The sequence below is a fragment of the Anoplophora glabripennis genome, unplaced genomic scaffold (assembly GCF_000390285.2).
Source record: "Anoplophora glabripennis isolate ALB-LARVAE unplaced genomic scaffold, Agla_2.0 scaffold739, whole genome shotgun sequence".
NCBI classification, from domain to species: domain Eukaryota; kingdom Metazoa; phylum Arthropoda; class Insecta; order Coleoptera; family Cerambycidae; genus Anoplophora; species Anoplophora glabripennis.
Genome location: NW_019416833.1, coordinates 149,547 through 168,840, shown reverse-complemented (window position 1 = coordinate 168,840; position 19,294 = coordinate 149,547). Strand labels below are relative to the sequence as shown.

The 19,294-nt window shown below is 31.1% G+C and overlaps 1 protein-coding gene across 1 annotated transcript in view; it reads left to right on the top strand.

Annotated features, from left to right (window-relative positions):
• The window catches only part of LOC108911180 (tetra-peptide repeat homeobox protein 1-like), a 29,949-nt gene extending 14,566 nt beyond the window's left edge, over nt 1-15,383 (top strand). Inside the window, exons 2-3 of the mRNA XM_018716048.1 lie at nt 12,895-13,308; nt 15,186-15,383. Of these exons, the coding sequence (XP_018571564.1) occupies nt 12,895-13,308; nt 15,186-15,383 (612 nt within the window). The remainder of the gene's footprint in view (nt 1-12,894; nt 13,309-15,185) is intronic.
• Nucleotides 15,384-19,294: the final 3,911 nt, after the last annotated feature.

The following is a 19,294-nucleotide window of genomic DNA, read 5'->3' as shown; positions in this document are numbered from 1 at the left end:
TAGAAACACTACTCTTGCATATTAAACAGACAATTTTGTTATGCGATGAAATAAAAAAGTATTTTTCGGTCCAAATATCATGAAACTGTCGATTTTCATCTTCAACCTTACGACTACGTTTCTTACTGGGGCCTGGTTTATCCATATCAAAATTAATATTATATGTTACAGTCGGTAAAAGCCAAGTTCGAACGACGAAATATTTACTCGTCACAGATTACAGTTCTCAAACAGTATAACGTTCGCTTATCCGTAGTCAAAACTTAACTGCCCCGGTAGCCGGCGATGCGTCGTATTTATACGAGTTACCAAACATCGAGAACCATCCACTTTGTTCGGGGATCGACGTGTTTCGCGAATCTGTAATCTAGTTGATGCGACAGATTTCTAGTCTCGTAATAATATGCTTGAACCGGAGCGCGGCGAGTACAATACTTTTAAAATTCGTTGGCGGGCCGCATAAACATCGACAGCGGGCCGCATGCGGCCCGCGGGTCGCGGTATGTGCATCCCTGCAGTTTATGATATGTATAAGTAATGTATCCCATTGTTTGACTGGTTGTCCAAGAACTTCAAAAGCTCAAAGACGTTTTTAGATGTTATCTAACAGAGACTGAATCGTAAAACCTCTTGAAACATTTGGAATTTCAAACAAGGCCTTAACATGACTTTCTACCATGAGTTATTTATTATTGAAACGTTGTTTTAGCAAGTTCCATGCAACTATGTAATTTTCAGATGAAGTGTCTAATGAAGCTATAACTTCAGCCGCTTCGTCCCGTAAACATGTCTTAAGATAATGAAATTTTTGAATATTTGAAATATCTGGATTATCGTGACACATTAATTTAAAAGAATCATAAAAACTTAGCCATTTATCAAAAGCACCATTAAAATTAGGTATTTGTAATTTTGGAAGTTGGAAACTACATATTTGATTAGAAATATTATTTTCTAAGCCTTCTACTGATGTTTGAGAAGATCTCGAATCTGTGTGTGAGTTTACATTTATATTTTGTAATTTTTTTAAATGTTTTTTTGCTAATCCACTAACAGAATAAAACTGGTTTTCAAATTGAACCCGTCCTGTTTCTTGCGACTTTTTTACCAATTGCTCTATATCACTTTGAATATTATCAAACTTATCCCAGAGTGATAAATGGTTTGTTAACCTTTCTTCTAAGTCTAAAGATTCTAAGTCAGTGTTTGAATCGATATTATTTAAACAATTCTCAAAACGACTGACTTGACTCTTCAGTATATTTCCTTTGAGCATCAGGGTTGACAATTCTTTAGCCATATTCTGGAAAAGTATAAAATAAAAGAAACGAAAAATTAATGTCGTATATTATTTAGGAATGGAAGATTTAAAGGATATAGGTTGCTAGGAAATCGATAATTCTGACTTACTACTTGCTTCTTGATGGATTTGCGCTACTGTCCAGTGAAAGGTACTTGAGTTGCAATTCCACTTGAAGTATAAATCTTCACCTTTTTATCAACGCTGGAGTCTTTGTAGAATGGAACGGTGCTAATCTGCTTCCTGTTTGAATGCCTGTACTGGTAGTCGTTTTGAAATTGCGACGTTTGATGCAGTGTCCTATGACTTGTTGAATCACTGCACTAATATTGCTATTTCTTTAATACACTGTCTTTTTTCTTTTAAGAAGTAGTATTTTAGAAAATGTATTTTAAAATTTCTAAAATATCCGCAACTGGAAATGTGACTACTCTTTAAAGAAGGTCGTAAATAAATGAGTCCTGGATACAACAGTAGGTTTTTATATGCTCTAAGGATTAAGTGTTAATGACGGTGAGGCGGACAGTCCAAGGAATTCCGAATCCTAATTTTCTTAATTGATCTAATAAAATAAATATCTAAATGTAATAATATGGCCATAATACTTGAATAAACCAGGTACCTTGCAATTAATCCTCAAATAAAAATGTAATTATAATTTGGATTTAGGACATTCTAAGATCATCTTTTAAAGATTAAATATTTAAGTACAAAGAAATACATAAAATTTATAAGTAAAATAATGTTACGACCTAACAACAATTTTCACAATGTTTTCATATTAATAAATGCTATTGATCCACACGTGTTAAATTCTCCAAATATTGAATACGTACACGAACAAAACATGCGTGTAGTCGGGGTTATATATTCCAAAATTATATGTAAAACGGGCACTGTTTATATTATGCTCATTTTGTGATCAATACCCCATTGAAAACCTCTCTGAGAATTTTTTCAAATTTTTTCACCCAATTCAAATGAAAAATAATAATATATAAAAATAATAATAATATATAGGAAAAATAATAAAAAATAATATGAAAAATATATGAAAGAAATAATTGAAAGTGGTACACATGAAAAACATTTCGATTTTTTTTAAAAAGTTAGAAAAAAATAGAAGATCGTTTTGAATAATTTTTTGTATTTTTTTTGAAAAACTACATCCAAAAACAAAGAAAATGAAAAAAAAGTTGTTATTTGGTCCATTTTTGGACGAACAGTGGGCTTTAAAAAAGACATGCAATGCATTTGAACACAAATAAATCATTTTGAAACCATCCTCTTTTGACTTTTTTAAATTATCATCAATCGCTGCATAGAATAAATTTTTTGAATTTTGGGATTCTATATACATTTTCAAAAATGTTCAAAATACTTAACGTATGTGAATAAGCTAACTTTGAAAAAAAAAAATTCAATCAATAAAAAAAATTGAAAACGAAAAAATACCACTGAAAAAGTTTGAGGAATTATAAAAAATGTCGGTTGTTTTATAAGAAAAAAATTTTTTCGTTTTTTTTTCGAAAATTGAAAAAAACTGAAGATTAGGTCCAGATAAGTTTGATGTATTTTTTTTCAACAAGTACATTTAAAAACAAAAATTTTTAAAAAAAACGTCCCGATAACTCAATTTTTGAAAAAGTTATGGTTATTTAAAAAAAAACTATTTTTTAAAAAATTCATATTTTTTTGAGTCGAGTGAAAAAATTTGAAAAAATTCTCAGAGGTTTTCAATAGTGTAGAAAACAATAACAAAGTTTCAGCGAAATCGAAAGTGGCCAGGGTTAAAAGTGGTCAATTTGGCGTGGAATGTCCCAATAATAAGACCATAATACATGGATAAAACCAGGTACCCTCCAGTTAATCCTCAAATAAAAATGTAATTATAATTTGGATTTAGGATCTTCTTAGACCATCTTTTAAAGATTAAATATTTAAGTACAAAGAAATACATATTATTTATAAGCAAAATATTGTTACGACGTAACAACAATTTTCACAATGTTTCCATATGAATAAAAGCTATTGATCCACACATGTGTTAAATTCTCCAAATATTGAATACGTACACGAACAAAACATGCGTGTGATCGGGGTTATATATTCCTAAATTATATGCAAAAATGACACTATTTATATTATGCTCATTTTGTGATGTATCAATATTTTAATTTTATTTCTCCACTCAAGCGGATAAACATATTAGGTTGCAAAATAAAGTTATTCCGTATCATTGTAGGCATACCCAGTTATTGCACTTATTCTAATTGCAAAAGAGGAAATATTTTTTTCCGATAGAAAGTACTTTATATTTCCACTGTTATCCTATTCATTAGTAACGCCGATAATTACTGCACTTATCAGAAAAATTAATTTGCATTTTATTGTCAGCGATTGGTCAATGCAACGCACGTAAGCAATTTCAGCTCGATGACTGCATTTCCTTTGATCTGAGATTGCGAATGAAGATAATTTAATTATTGTACTGACCTAGAATTAATTACTGAGTTATTTAATAGTACCTATTAGTATCTAATGTTCCCAAGAGATAAGTCAAAGTTCGTCTCTGAACATTCATTACATGAAATTAATTATTTCATTATCTCTATTATTAGTGGAATATATGAAATAAGTAAATAATAATATAAGTAAAAAAGTAAAAATTAGTTTCCTATTAATTTTAAACTGTCATATACTAAATAAGAAGGAAGTGGTGGTACAGTTGTGCTTAATTAAATAAGGAAAACGTTATATGGTGGTCCCAAAATTCCAATGGTCTTTTCAAATAAAAAAAACGTTTCTATAAACATTGATTGGTACATTTTTAGTTTACGAGATACAGAAAATGAATGTTTTATGTATTAAAAAACAGAATCATTCGGGGGCGAATACAAATGGGGTTCCCATAATAAAGCTGGGAAAAGTATTTTGCGTAGGTCCTTTCTTTATTTGTCTTGAATATTTTTCTTCATACAGGGTGCAACAGAATGAGATGGGTTCCAATTTCAATTCACTTAAATTAGACATATTTAATTGTAAACCTCGGTCAATTTTACCTTGGTAGTTTTTAGCACTGAAGCACAATTTTTTGTCTTATTTTAGTGCATTCTATTCAATTTCTGCAATACTTATAGTATTGCTTTAATTTTCATTAAATGTAAATCGAGGGAATCCCTGAAAAGAATGGACAACACATGAACAAAAAATACCTGGAAGAAAAAAAAAACAATTAACCCAAACTAACCAAAAAAAAAAAGGCAACCCCAACGAAAAAAAACCTTCCAAAAAAAAAAAAAAAAAACCTAATGGTTTCAAAAAAATTGAAAAACGGTTAACCTAAAAAACTAAAAATTAAGACAAAAAATTTTTTTATATAAGGGCAATGTAAACATAGAATTTGGTGAGAATAGATATACAGGATGTTCTCTTTCTAGTGACTGTGCGCCACTGGCTATCCCGTAACTGTTTTGTGCGTATGCCAGTGACGACAGAATTTATATTTTTAAAAATAAGCACTATTTTAGAAGATTATTTGCCTCTTACAAAATGTTGATATCATTTATGGATTTCGAGTAAAATTGGCTTTTTTGCACATTAGGTAATATAAAAGCAGTTTAAGATAATTAGATCAGTTTAGTACGAGGTGTTATATTTCAAAGAAAGAAATTCATAACAATAATTAAAAGGTTCAGTGTCAAGCTAGGTGTCATTTAATTTTAGCTTACTTTGTTTTTTAATATCTTCTTTACTATGGCTGCAATTTATACTTTTGCTGAACAAACTGATATGTTACTAGTTTTGGGTTACCGTGAAGGAAATTGTTGTGCTAGTGTTCGAACATAATATGCTGAAAGATTTCCTGATTGACGAATTCCAAATCACAAAACATTTGCTAATGTGGAGAGACGCTTTCGGGAAACAGGCCGTTTTTTACCTGTAACATTAAATCGTAGACAACGTACGGCTAGAACTATTCAGCTGGAGGAACAAATTTTAGAAAGAATCGAAGAAACGCAAGTAAGTACAAGGCGTTTAGCGGCAGAGGCTGGCTTTCAAACGATCTTGTCCACAAGACAATCCTGTTTACAGACGAATCCCCTTTTACAAGAAGGGGCATTTTTAATTCACATACTGAACATGTTTATTGTAATGAAAATCCACATGGAATTAGTAAAAGACGGTTCCAACATGAATTTAAGATTAATGTTTAAGCTGTTATTATTGGTAGTATATTAATTGGTCCTGTTATATTACCTGCTACATTGCACGCAGAAAATTATTTAGAATTCCTCTAAACGAGATTACCCTATCTGCCTGAAGGGTTACCGATAACACTACGAATGAATATGATTTTCATGCATGATGGCGCTCTCTCCATTTTGCCTTATCGGTAACACAATACTTAGATGAGCACTATCTTAACAGGTGGATAGGTAGAGGAAATAATGCCCCTTTAAAATGGCCACCTCGATCCTCGGACCTAAACCTATGTAATTATTTTCTTTGGGGGGGCGTTGAATACACAGCTTTTCAGTAAAAATGTAAAAATTATGGGAAAGAATACAAAATGAAATGTAAATTGTGCAATTGGATAAAATTCATTTTAATTTCCTAAGAAGAATTGATGCCTGTGTTCAAGAACAAGGAAGTCATTTTGAGCATTTACTGTAATATTATTTCAATGTGATTACAAATATCAATTTATGTTTATTTAAAATGTTAATGTTAACTTTCTTATATAATTAGTTGATATTGTTTATTTAAAATACTAGTGCTGATTTTTTATTTTACTGATTGATCATACTAAGACTAAAAATGTGTAGTTAATTTTGTTTCTTTTTAATGTGGTTTTTTCATTATTATTTCTTGCTTTGAGGATGCAGTTATAAATTATTTTTTGGTAATCGGAAATTTTGCCTTTATTTAATGTATCAGAAATGCCAATTTTATTCGCAATCCATAAACAAAATCAAAATTTTGTAAGAGGCAAAAAATCTTCTGAAATAGAGCTTATTTCTAAAAATATAAATTCTGCCGTCACTGGCTTATGCACAAAAAAGTTACGGGTTAGCCAGTGGCGCACAGGCACTAGAAAGAGAACATCCTGTATATGTATTCTTACCAAATTCTAGTTAGGCTAAATAGTCTTATTTTCATCCAAGGAACTTTGGGTCAAGCGTTGTCCATCCTTTTCAGGCACACCCTGTATACTTTTCTGTCGCGTAATAATTCGTGAGTACCCTGTAGGAATTTCGGCGTAATGGGGTCATATGGACACCGGGATCGTGATCAGCGACTCCAAAAATATAAAGGTCATCTAGTCTGAGAAAAAAGACTTTTCGATTTCTGATTGTAGGCTTGTGTAATTTTTATGATTTATATTGATGCTTTTATGCAAGCTCTCCTGAATAATTAATGATAAAATATTTGAGATAACCCTGTAGGTATAATAATATCTATAATTCAGTAAAATTGTTTATTTTGGATTTTCTGATAACTTAACATTAATTGAGTCGTACTTATCAGACAGACGCAATATGTAGAATATGGCGGTCACACATCTAATAATTACACTGTAATCTCTGGTGTTCCTCAGTTATCAAATATTGACCCGCTTTTACCTTCATTTTCATTAATGATTTTAATTCTGCCTTAACCACAGCTCACTTGCTGTTTGCGGCGCTTTAAAAGACATTTCAAGAATATACTGTGTATATGATATCTTTACTAAATGAATTAGAGTATCTACATTAATAACTGGCGTTCTAAGAATGGTCTAAACGTAAATACAGGGTGTTTCAGTTCGAGTGAATCAAACTTTAACCAAAAATAGGACTCAATAAATAATTCAGAATTGCCTTATAAAGCAAGGGTCTAAGTCTCACCGGTTTCACTGTACAGGGCCGTATTGGTCGGTTGTTAAAATCATATTACTTACGAAATCTTTGTTATCCTTACAACAAATTGATTCAAATTTGGTGGTGTAAAATTTACAAAGTTGAGTTCTATTTGTGGCTAAAGTTTCACTCGAACTGAAACACCCTTTCAACAATTTATTGTGTTAATAACTTTTAATTTTATCGAAATTTGTGTATCTTCGCGAATAAACTAAGGGATTTTGAATGATTTTACTAATGTTAATAGTATTTAAAAGTCAGATGCAAGCTAGAATACGGATCATTTATTTGGTATCTATTCCAATTTAGTTAGTTCCTAATTTTATAGATTTCTTCTAAACACTTAAGCAAAATTGCCGATTGAATAATATTTTTAATGCTCTTTTAACTGAATAAATGTTGTTAAAAAATATCTGAAAATTTTATAAAATAGACCTCTAGCGAAACCCTAGACGTTCTACTTTTTTTTTTCGTATCAGCTTTTCAAAAAAGTAAGTGTACATAAGTACTTAGAAACAATTAAATTTACAAAGGAAAACAAATACCTACAAGGCAGTTTTCATGCCACCGAAGAGCATTAATAATGCATTTCAAATGACTGGTAATTCAGAGCGGAATGCTTGCAGGTAGAATTACATAGGTTCGCGATTAGACAAGCGTTAAAGAAAGTGATGTGGAAAATAAGGGAGGAGAATTATAATAAATTATAGGAGTCCTAACATCAAATCATTCCGTATTCCTCTGCCGAGTAAAATGAAACTTTTCCTGGTAAGTCATTTTATCAAACATTTTTTTATGACGAACTTGTGTATTATCGATTGCTGGAAATTAATAAATTATTAGAAAATGTTTTGTGTGTACTGTGCAGTTTTTTGATAAAATAAGTGATTACAAATATTTAAAGTGATAAGAGGTGTTCAGTTCTTAGAGGTCGATAAAGCTGATGTAAAGAATTGAATACACGGTGTAACAAGAAAAATTTAGTGGCGTCACAAGTTAACGCAACTGCTTAAGTAAAATTATTCAAATTTAACAAGTAGGTCTAATTTTTAATTTTCCACAAACATATCATTACACAGGTTTGTTAAATGTGGTTGAAAATAGTAATTGTCCGTTAATTTAGGTTTAAATAATAGGACAAAGGACAAAAATATTAATACAGAATACTTAATCTACAGAGTGTTTCATTTAATTTTAGGAGCCCACTCTGATGGCGTAGGTACTAATAAATCTCTCTCTATCATATCCATGTTATTTTCATTTCATATTCATTAATTGTTTTCTTATCGCAGTGAAGTGAACAAATAAATAGATTCTTATGGGTAAAATTGAATTTATAATCAAAGAATATAAAAAAAATACTAAATTATGCCTCAATTATTCACAGCAAATTGGTGTATGTATAGACCACTGAACAGTCATTCCTACGTGTATCACGTGTACATTTTCTTATTTCCAGGCCAAGAAAATGGCCTGGTTAGGTCATGTTTCGAGTTTTAAAAATGTTCGAATTATTCAACGGGATAATAGGTCAAGATAATGACATAAACGTAAAACAATCGAACGTGTAAACGAATTCAAATGGTTCCGATAAGTTTATCAAAAATTATCGATGAATTGATAGGTATATATCAATTGTATAAGGATAGATATTACAAAAACTTAGCTTTTTATACTACTTACGAGTATATAGATTTCATTTTTCCGCTTTTTCTTATTCGAAGAGGCACATACCTGAAAAGAAAAGAACAATATATTAAATGAACTGTCCCATAAAAAGAGTAACATGATATGAGGAAAATGAAGAAGAAAGTTATTTAATCAGCTGTTATATCGTTCTCAATAGAAACAGAAAATAAAAGTTTCATAGTATAGATAATGCTTACAATTTTTTAGACATTTTGTATTGGATTTTTTTTCAGATATAGGAAACGAATTATGTTGCTAAAAATGATGACCATTTCCAAAAGTTTTCATGAAAGAATTACAATATTACAAATCTTTTGAACTTCACATAGCAATATTTAGTTTTCCTCTAAAATAAATAATTATTTTCACGATTCAATGTGTATCGCAAACATGTTGGTGCAAAATAATAAAATAATTATTGTGAACCGGTAAAAGCAAAACAAAAAAAATAGATTGAAAAGCTTTAAAATAGAATAATTGTAATGTGTCACTGTCAAAAAAGATATGATCAAATTTGCCATTTCTGTAACTGAATATATCAAACACTGGTTTTTGAAAGCGAATATCTAACGCTCGCATATCAAATTCCATTTACATCGATTTCAAAGCTATTTTGAAAACGAAAATCTTTTTGAGATGATCTTGCTGGTGAAAGAAGCAACTTTGGACAGAGATAATTAAATCGTCTTATTTTGATCCTAAGAACATTTGGATTTCATGTTTATTTATCAGTAATTTTTTTCATAGAGGAAGACCTCCCAAACGCACTGATATAAATCTAATAATAAGACATTTAAATGTTGCCATAAAATCATATTTTAGATGTCAATTATATGATACATGGTGTTTTAATAATAAATGGTGTAAATACTTTGTCAATAACGTTTAGTAATGACAAAAAAAATCTTATAGAGAAGTTTCAAATATTTATATTAATTTTCCTGTAACTTCACTGACATAAAAGATCGAGTGATACAATTTGAGGGATAAAATTTTTTTAGTATTTTTTCATGGATAATTTATTCCAAAATATACTCCAGTGGCGTAGTTATTGAGGGAGCAGGGGACTTTTTTGAAAAAAGAATCGTACGCCACTGGTTTTTTAAATAATTTTAAATGTTTTTTAAATATACAATCAATTTGCGACAATAAAGTATTCCTGTAAAGTATTCGTAAAATTTACTGGTCCTTAGATAATTGGGAAATCAAATAAGATGATACTTAAGTACCTATGTTGCTATTTACCACTTTCTGTTGATTGCTAAATGTGTAGCCATAAATTCAATACCTAATATTTTTGAGAGATTTCAAAACACTATACAACATCACAAGAAATGTCCAAAATTGAATACCATATTTTTTTTATTAAAATCTGTTTTTAGTTGTATGAAAAACAAACCTTTTGCAACACACAAAACAGTGGCGTTGTATAGTGTTTTGAAATCTCTCAAAAATATTAGGTATTGAATTTATTTTTACATATTTAGCAATCAATAGAAAACGATAAATAGCAACGTAGGTACTTAAGTATCTTCTTATTTGATTTCCCAATTATCTAAAGACCAGTAAATTTTACGAATACTTTACAAAAAGACTTTNGATCCTAAGAACATTTGGATTTCATGTTTATTTATCAGTAATTTTTTTCATAGAGGAAGACCTCCCAAACGCACTGATATAAATCTAATAATAAGACATTTAAATGTTGCCATAAAATCATATTTTAGATGTCAATTATATGATACATGGTGTTTTAATAATAAATGGTGTAAATACTTTGTCAATAACGTTTAGTAATAACAAAAAAAATGTTATAGAGAAGTTTCAAATATTTATATTAATTTTCCTGTAACTTCACTGACATAAAAGTGATAAAATTTGAAGGACAACATTTTTTTAGTATTTTTTCATGAATAACTTATTCCAAGATATACTCCAGTGACGTAGTTATTGAGGGACCTGGGGACTTTTTTTGAAAAAAGAATCGTACGCCACTGGTTTTTTAAATAATTTTAAATGTTTTTTAAATATACAACCAATTTGTGACAATAAAGTATTCTTGTGAAGTATTTGTAAAATTTACTGGTCTTTAGATAATTGGGAAATCAAATAAGATGATACTTAAGGAGGTTCGATACCAAAAGAAAAATGGTAAGAATGTTTTCAAAGCAACTGAAATCTGTTAATAAATATGCAAACTGACGTGTGTAAAAATATCAGATCGATTGACAACGTAGTTTTTTTGAAAAATGATTTTAAAAATTATGCTCTTTTACACAGGCTCTTATGGGAGTTGGGAAAAAAACTTTAATCAAACGTGAATATTGCTCTTAAAAATGGTTAGGATCGGAAAAATAAAATTGTAATTAAAGAATTAAATATTACTAAACATTTTAAAACAATAAAAATATGCACTTACAATGTAATTATTGAGATAATGGAAATTACTTACGAAATCTTTGTTATCCTTACAACAAATTGATTCAAATTTGGTGGTGTAAAATTTACAAAGTTGAGTTCTATTTGTGGCTAAAGTTTCACTCGAACTGAAACACCCTTTCAACAATTTATTGTGTTAATAACTTTTAATTTTATCGAAATTTGTGTATCTTCGCGAATAAACTAAGGGATTTTGAATGATTTTACTAATGTTAATAGCATTTAAAAGTCAGATGCAAGCTAGAATACGGATCATTTATTTGGTATCTATTCCAATTTAGTTAGTTCCTAATTTTATAGATTTCTTCTAAACACTTAAGCAAAATTGCCGATTGAATAATATTTTTAATGCTCTTTTAACTGAATAAATGTTGTTAAAAAATATCTGAAAATTTTATAAAATAGACCTCTAGCGAAACCCTAGACGTTCTACTTTTTTTTTCGTATCAGCTTTTCAAAAAAGTAAGTGTACATAAGTACTTAGAAACAATTAAATTTACAAAGGAAAACAAATACCTACAAGGCAGTTTTCATGCCACCGAAGAGCATTAATAANTCAAATAAAAAGTGAACTGACGTGTATTAAACACGAAAAAAATATGCAAGCTAATATGTGTTGTATAAATTTCATTCTAAATAGCATACTTAGTTCGCTGAAATTAATTTATATAAAGTTGGTACTGCAACAAGACTCCCGTGTATAAACATAGGCATACTCTCCGCACCGCCCGCCCCGGAAGAGGTGTATCGAACGTCCTTAAGTACCTACATTGCTATTTACCACTTTCTGTTGATTGCTAAATGTATAGCCATAAATTCAATACCTAATATTTTTGAGAGATTTCAAAACACTATACATCACAAGAAATGTCCAAAATTGAATACCATATTTTTTTTTATTAAAATCTGCTTTTAGTTGTATGAAAAACAAACCTTTTGCAACACGCAAAACAGTGGCGTTGTATAGTGTTTTGAAATCTCTCAAAAATATTAGGTATTGAATTTATTTTTACATATTTAAATATGTTGCTATATAAATAGCAACGTAGGTACTTAAGTATCTTCTTATTTGATTTCCCAATTATCTAAAGACCAGTAAATTTTACGAATACTTTACAAAAAGACTTTATTGCCACAAATTGATTGTAGGTACATTTTAAAAACATTTAAAATTGTTTAAAAAGTCAGTGGCGTACGATTTTTTTTTTTCAAAAAAGTTTTCTACTCCCCCAACAACTACGTCACTGGAGTGTATTTTGGAACAGTTATTCAAAAATAATTCCTACTAAAAAAATGTCATCCCCCAAATTTTATAGAGCAAAACTTGATTATTTTCATCGATAGATTACGCCATTAAAATTTGGTAAAACTTATCATTAACACCCTGTATTTTATGTAAGCGAAACAGCAGCTAAAGGTCATACTAATTCTGTAAATAATTTGTATTTGAGTTTATTAAATGTATTTTTATAACGGGTATACTTTAGGTCCAAAAATAATAATTTTTTTATAAACAGTTTTAGATATCTAGTAAATGTGATTTTGATATGTGCTTTGGGGTAGGTAGCGGCAATCCTTTCTTCAGCAGCCACCTTCGGTTCAGCTGGAGTTCTATCCCATGGAGGCAGCTATGGAGATGGGGGCAGCTACGGAGATGGAGGCGAGGTGCTATCCCATGGAATTGGAGGTGGACACGGTGGTGGAGGAGGAGGACTAGGAGGAGTAGGAGGGGGAGGTGCAATTATCACCCAGACCATCCCTGTCCCCATTCCCCAGCCCTATCCTGTAACAGTTAATAGAAATGTCCCAGTTCCGGTAGCCCAACCTATTCCTGTGGTGGTATCCCGACCGGTTCAGATACCCGTTCCTCAACCTTATCCAGTCCACGTGTCAAAGCCAGTGCCTATTCCGATTACGCAGAATATTCCTGTTCCGGTTCCACAGCCCTACAAAGTACCAGTTCCAGTTCATGTGCAGGTAAAGCTCAGAATTTTTATTCTTTCTAAGATTTTGAGGTTAGTTTGTAGGATTTCGTAGCTTATCACCAGTTGGTTTGGTGACATTTTCTGTTATGTCATCAGGTAAAAAGTCATTCGTAGTTTTTGCAAAGACCAACAAAATCTTGGATTGAATTTGGAAACCATCAAACTATATATCTGTGTATAGATCTCCAGCTTCTTCCATTCATACTCCAATAATTTAATATTTAATCTATTTTACCTGCTTTCTAAGTGTATTTTCTATGTATTTAATTTTAATACATATATGGGTTGTAATAGTCACATTGTCTTTCATTTGTGACTGCGGACTGATTCTCTTTTTTAAAAAATAGACAAAAAGCGAGAGTAACAGTTTTTCGAAACAATGGTGCGTCAAATATGGAATGCGGAAAACAAGGAATATTGAAGATGTAAAGCAGATATACATATTAAAAAAAATTACCAGTAATGTTAGAATTACGAAGGAATCGATAGATTCAAAACTTTTGTGCCTATTATAAGAGGAGATTCGTCTTCAACCTCAAGTAACATTTTGACAGGTGCCCTTGGACCTATCCGAATTTAGAAGCAATTGGTAATTTTATGTTTTTATAGGATCTATAAGAAGACTACACTATGTTAATATCAAAGTTTTATATCTTCATTAGTCTTTGAGTAACTGACAACAATCTGTAATTTGATTTAAATCTTTGAATTATCACAGACCCGAAATTGTTCTAGGGGAAAAAATATGTTTTGTGAGACGAATCACTTTATTGTTTTCCCAAGGTTTACAAGCCAAATGTATTACGTCGACCAAATAGCGAGTGCAATTGGAGCAGCCTTTCATCCACTAACAGCAAGTTAAAGATCTAGTGGGAAATGCGATTAAGATTTTATCCACTAGATCGAGGAAATCCATCTAGATCCAGATGATATACTAGTGGATTTTGATATGACTTCATTGTCCACAAAGTGGCTAAAACTTTGGAGGGACTTCATTGATGGCTCATCAGTATCGTGAATAATCATAAGGAGCAGCTATGAGTTGACTCTCTAGCCCTGGCCAATGGAAGCCTTTGAGAAAAAGGCTTGGAGACAACAACTCTAAAGCCGAAGTATTGGTTCAAATATGTTAACGATACATGTATCATCTGGCCTCATGATAATAACATAAGCATGGGCGTAGCTAGAGGAGGATTAGGGGTGTACGCGGCCCACCCCAGAAAGCCCGGTGCCCACCCCAGGAAAAGAGATCTAATCTATCAAAAAGATAATCTTTGCCATATCGGTGACTGCGCAGTCTTTTTTTAAGAATCAAATCAAAACGTTTTCAAATTTGATATCGGTAAGTCGCTGATTGCGAGCGAGAGCTTTTGCTTAAGAGGCTTGGAGATAAAGCTTGCAACGCTAGGCCCACTCCAATAAAAAATTGTAGCTATGCCCATGCCATATAAGGATTTCTGGACAATATTCAGCTTCATTCTGGTGTTAAGAAAACGGTACTCTTCAGTTTCTATATGTCCTTATCAGAGTGTGTTTACAGTAAGCCAATTCATACTGATGTAAAAAGAAAATGGACTTACCAACAGAAATATTCAACTAGCAAAAAGAATCGGAATAATTTCTACTGGGGTGGGGAGGACCTAGAACTTCCTTAAATTTGGAAACGGCTCAAACGTAAAATTCAAAAACAGGACAAATATAAATACCGGCAAGAGGACTTAATTTCTAGTTTCAGTTTCTTCTAAAGCAGAGCATATATATGCACAAACGTATACATATCCGCTAGACTATAACTACTTTGATATTTTCGTCTTCCTTGTCAATACTCATTCTAGAATACTCTCTAGAACGGATATATTTCTTTTTAAGGTTCCAGTACCACAACCCTATCCTGTGCAAGTACCTCAGCCCTATCCCGTCAGGATTTCTCAACCTGTATTCGTAACAGTTCCTCAATCGTCAAGCAGTGTAAGTTATGGAGCTGCAGGGGGCCATGGTGGTGGAGGATACGGCAAGGGAGGCTACAGTTACACTACTGTTCAGTTTGGAGGCGGATCTAAGTTTTAGATGGCAACCCAGCTGATGACTTGATGAAAAGTGAAGAATTTTGGACCTGTTTTGGCTGTAAACATTACTGGATTTACTTAAAAATTGTATTGTTTTGTAAAAAAGCAAAATTTATTTGTAATTAATTATATTTGTAAATGTTTTATGTCATCCAATCATAACTATTATATTCTTAGTTGATAATAATTGTCTTTTAATTCCTGAAATATGACTTTAATTTGTTTCATATTGCTCAATAATATTTATTTAGTATCAACATCATTTTCTAATTATTTAATAATTCTGAGAAAAAGACAGTGTTGCGTAAACAAACAAACAGAAGAACGAAAGTTAGTGACATTCAAGTAATAAATAAAGTAAATGAAGAACCTATTGCTTTCACTCTTGAAACTACATTTTCGTTATCATTTATTGAAGTCTCAAGATGCAGGCTCTTGAAATTTTAAAAAATCCTCACTTTTTGTTAAAACGTAGTTTAACAGATGGTATATGTTGGACATACTCCGACAAGCGTTGAAGTATATCAGCAATATCTCTTATATTTTAATCTTTTTTAATTTTTCAATGTAGCTAAAAAGTTGGGGCACTCCCCATTGTGTTTCCTACAGGGTTCTTGAAATTTTAAATATTCCACAGATGTCAGGTTTACTATTTGTTAGTCTTACTGACATTAATCTAGACAGGGAATCTCAGTTTACTTGGCAATCTCTAAATGAACTCATGTAAGTTTTGAACAAAATTCACACAAAAGGAAACTATTATGAGAGTAATTTTCTCTACCTGATTGTGAATATCTAAAGTTTTATGATGGGGCGGGGAAATACCGTTTTGGGTATCATTATCTTATCTCAGATTAATTATCGAAAATAAACATACTGTTTAATACAGAGGATTCGAGGATTCAATGAAAAATTTCGCTGGAATTGTTTGACTCTAGGCTAGGTACTTCGTTGAGATGCATATGTTTATTGTGAAAACAACAGACTTGAATGCTACGGAAAGCCTATTATATGGGTTGTCCCATAATTATAGGGATGACATGACATTTTGAGGATTAATATTCCAGGTAAGTCTTTAAATAAACTCGTAAGACGTTCAATTAATTCACACATAGAGCGGCATCGCTGTTTGTTTTTTTTTAAATAGAAGGAAATATTTTGGGCTCATTGCTTTTTGCTAATCATAGTGCTTACTTTTTTAAATTCTTTTCATGTTGCAATTCTCACTAGTATGGAGATGATATGCAAATATATTATTCATAACAATCTTGTGACAACGAATACTATCAAAAACCTAAAAAAAATTGCTGAAGTTTTTATGAATGAAACGAAATTCCAGTTGATAATATTGACATTGAAGAAGTGTATAATAATAATAATTTTAAAATCAATATAAATAGGTTGACCTAATTCCTTTGACATGTATAAAAATATCTTATTATCCTCATTACGTACAACGTGTTCACGTTGATGCTTTCTGTTTCCAACCGTTCCAGTTTCCGAAAATTTATGGACTAAATCCAGGACGTACCAATGTGAACTGTTTTTGTCAGGATATAGACCGATCGAAATAACTCATTTAGAGGAAAAAAAAAAGAAAATTGTTACCTGGACTTTTATAAGTGGAAATGCGTGAGCAGGGGTGGCGGAGGGTTGATTTGGGGCGTTGATAAGTTGTGAAAAATTGTATCATTGGGATTTTTGTCGAAAGTTGACCTCAGACAAAAATGTATCCAAAACAAACGTTAAAGATCATGCAAAAATCTACAACTTTTGTAGAAGTCACTTTTTAAGATAACCTCAAAATTTCCGAGAAAAATGCGAAAAACGGTTTTGTTTTTCTTATTTTTCTTTTATTTCTCATTTCCGCAAAAATAATTTAATTTTAACGAAAATTGGTGAAAGTATACCTTTCTGTGTCTTAAATAACCACAATTTTCTTAAATAAAAAATCAAGAAGTTTCCGAGATATTCAATTTTTCCTACAACTTTTTTTTCAAAAAAAATTCTACTTGGAAAAATCGCCGTACAGAGTTCTGTCAGTGATCATTTTTTTCGTTTTGACATATACTTTTTGATGAACTAAAAAAATCTGTAATCACTGTTCAAAACCATGCTCAAAAATGCAAAACAAATAAAAAATGACTTGCAACAATGAATTTTTCAGTAATTGTTGATAATTTGTTTAAATTAAAAAAAAATCAAAAACTGATTACACCATTGAATTGTAAGGAAAAATATACAAAAAAAAACTGTGTCTCATCGTTTGACTCAAAACTTTATTTTTGTACAGTATTGCTGTAAACATTTAAGTCGAATAGTGAATAAATAAAATAAATATTTTTTTTCCGTAGGTTCGATTAGTGTACTTATTTTTTTAAAATTTTGATGAATTCATATACATATACAGTGTGTCCAAGATAAGGATGAGATAGCATTAGGATCTAGGAAACGGTAAGAGATACGGAGTGGCTCAAATTAAAAAGTTGTGTTTTTTGTACCTAACAATATACTAGGCGAATATTGCTCTTTTTGGCAACTTTTTAACTTGATCTTCACCGTCCGATCCTTTATTAGACTGAGCTATTCCTGATCTTCAAACGTTTCTTCGATATCACTTAATTCGTCGGTTAATTTTCCGGGCTCACGGAAAGACTTGGCTGCTCGATTTCATGTCTTCGGAATCACTGAAATTTTCCGAAATTTTGTTAACGTTCAAACAATTCCCCGAACCATGACATTTTGTACATAAATCTGTACATCGCAGTCCATGTTTCGACACCCGCATCTATTATCGTCACAACTGGTTTCGCAGCTGCAAGAGATTGTTTTTAATAAATCTTCAGGCACGACTGAAACTTCTGTAAAGCGAGGTATGAGTAATTTGGAACTATTAGTAATTACTTCTTTCCAGCCCCACTTGGTTGCAGTTATTTTGTTTCCAAGCCACGTCTGAAGCTGAAAGTATGCTCTATATAGGAATGTTGTGTAGCTGCTCCAACAGTTCGTGGTAATTTTTCTAATTTAAAAATAGGGGTCAAACAATGAGACACAGTTTTTTTTGTATTTTATTCCGTACAATTGAATGGTGGAATCAGTTTTTTTAATTAACAAATTATCAACAATTACTGAAAAATTCATTGTTGCAAGTCATTTTTTTTGCATTTTTGATCATGTTTTTGAACTGTGATCACATATTTTTTTTATTCCACCAAAAAGTATATGTCAAAACGAAAAAAATTATTACCGTCAGAACTCTGTCTGTACGATGATTTTTCTAAGTAGAATTTTTCTTTGAAAAAAAAAGTGTTTCAGACCGGAAAAATTGAATATCTCGGAAATTCTTGATTTTTTTATGTAAAAAAATGTGTAGTTATTCAAGACACACAGATATACTTTCACCAAGTTTCGTCAAAATTAAATTACTTTTGCGGAATTGAGAAATAAAAAACGAAAAATAAGAAAAAACACGTTTTTCGCGGAAATTTTTAAGTTATCTTAAAAAGTGACTTCTACAAAAGTTGTAGATTTTTACATTGTCTACAACTATTGAATTAGATACTTTTTTGTTTAACGCCACCTTTTGCCAAAAATCTCAATGGTAGAATTTTTCACAACTTTTCAACCCCCCAAATCAACCCTCCGCCGCCCCTGCTCACGCATTTATTTACCGGGAACCTATATTTGAGTGAAAGTACTCAGTTTTAGTTAAAATATTATCACAAATGAGTAAAATTATCAAAATGCTCACTATTGAGTGAAAATGTACTGAATAATCTCCCTCAATGGATTTACTTCATACCTTTATTATTGCTTCTACTCAGTAGTACTCACATCGATTTTTCTACAGTGTAATGATATGTTTGTTCTATTAGATTGTGGGACTGGTGTCGTCATAACAACTCCTCCAGT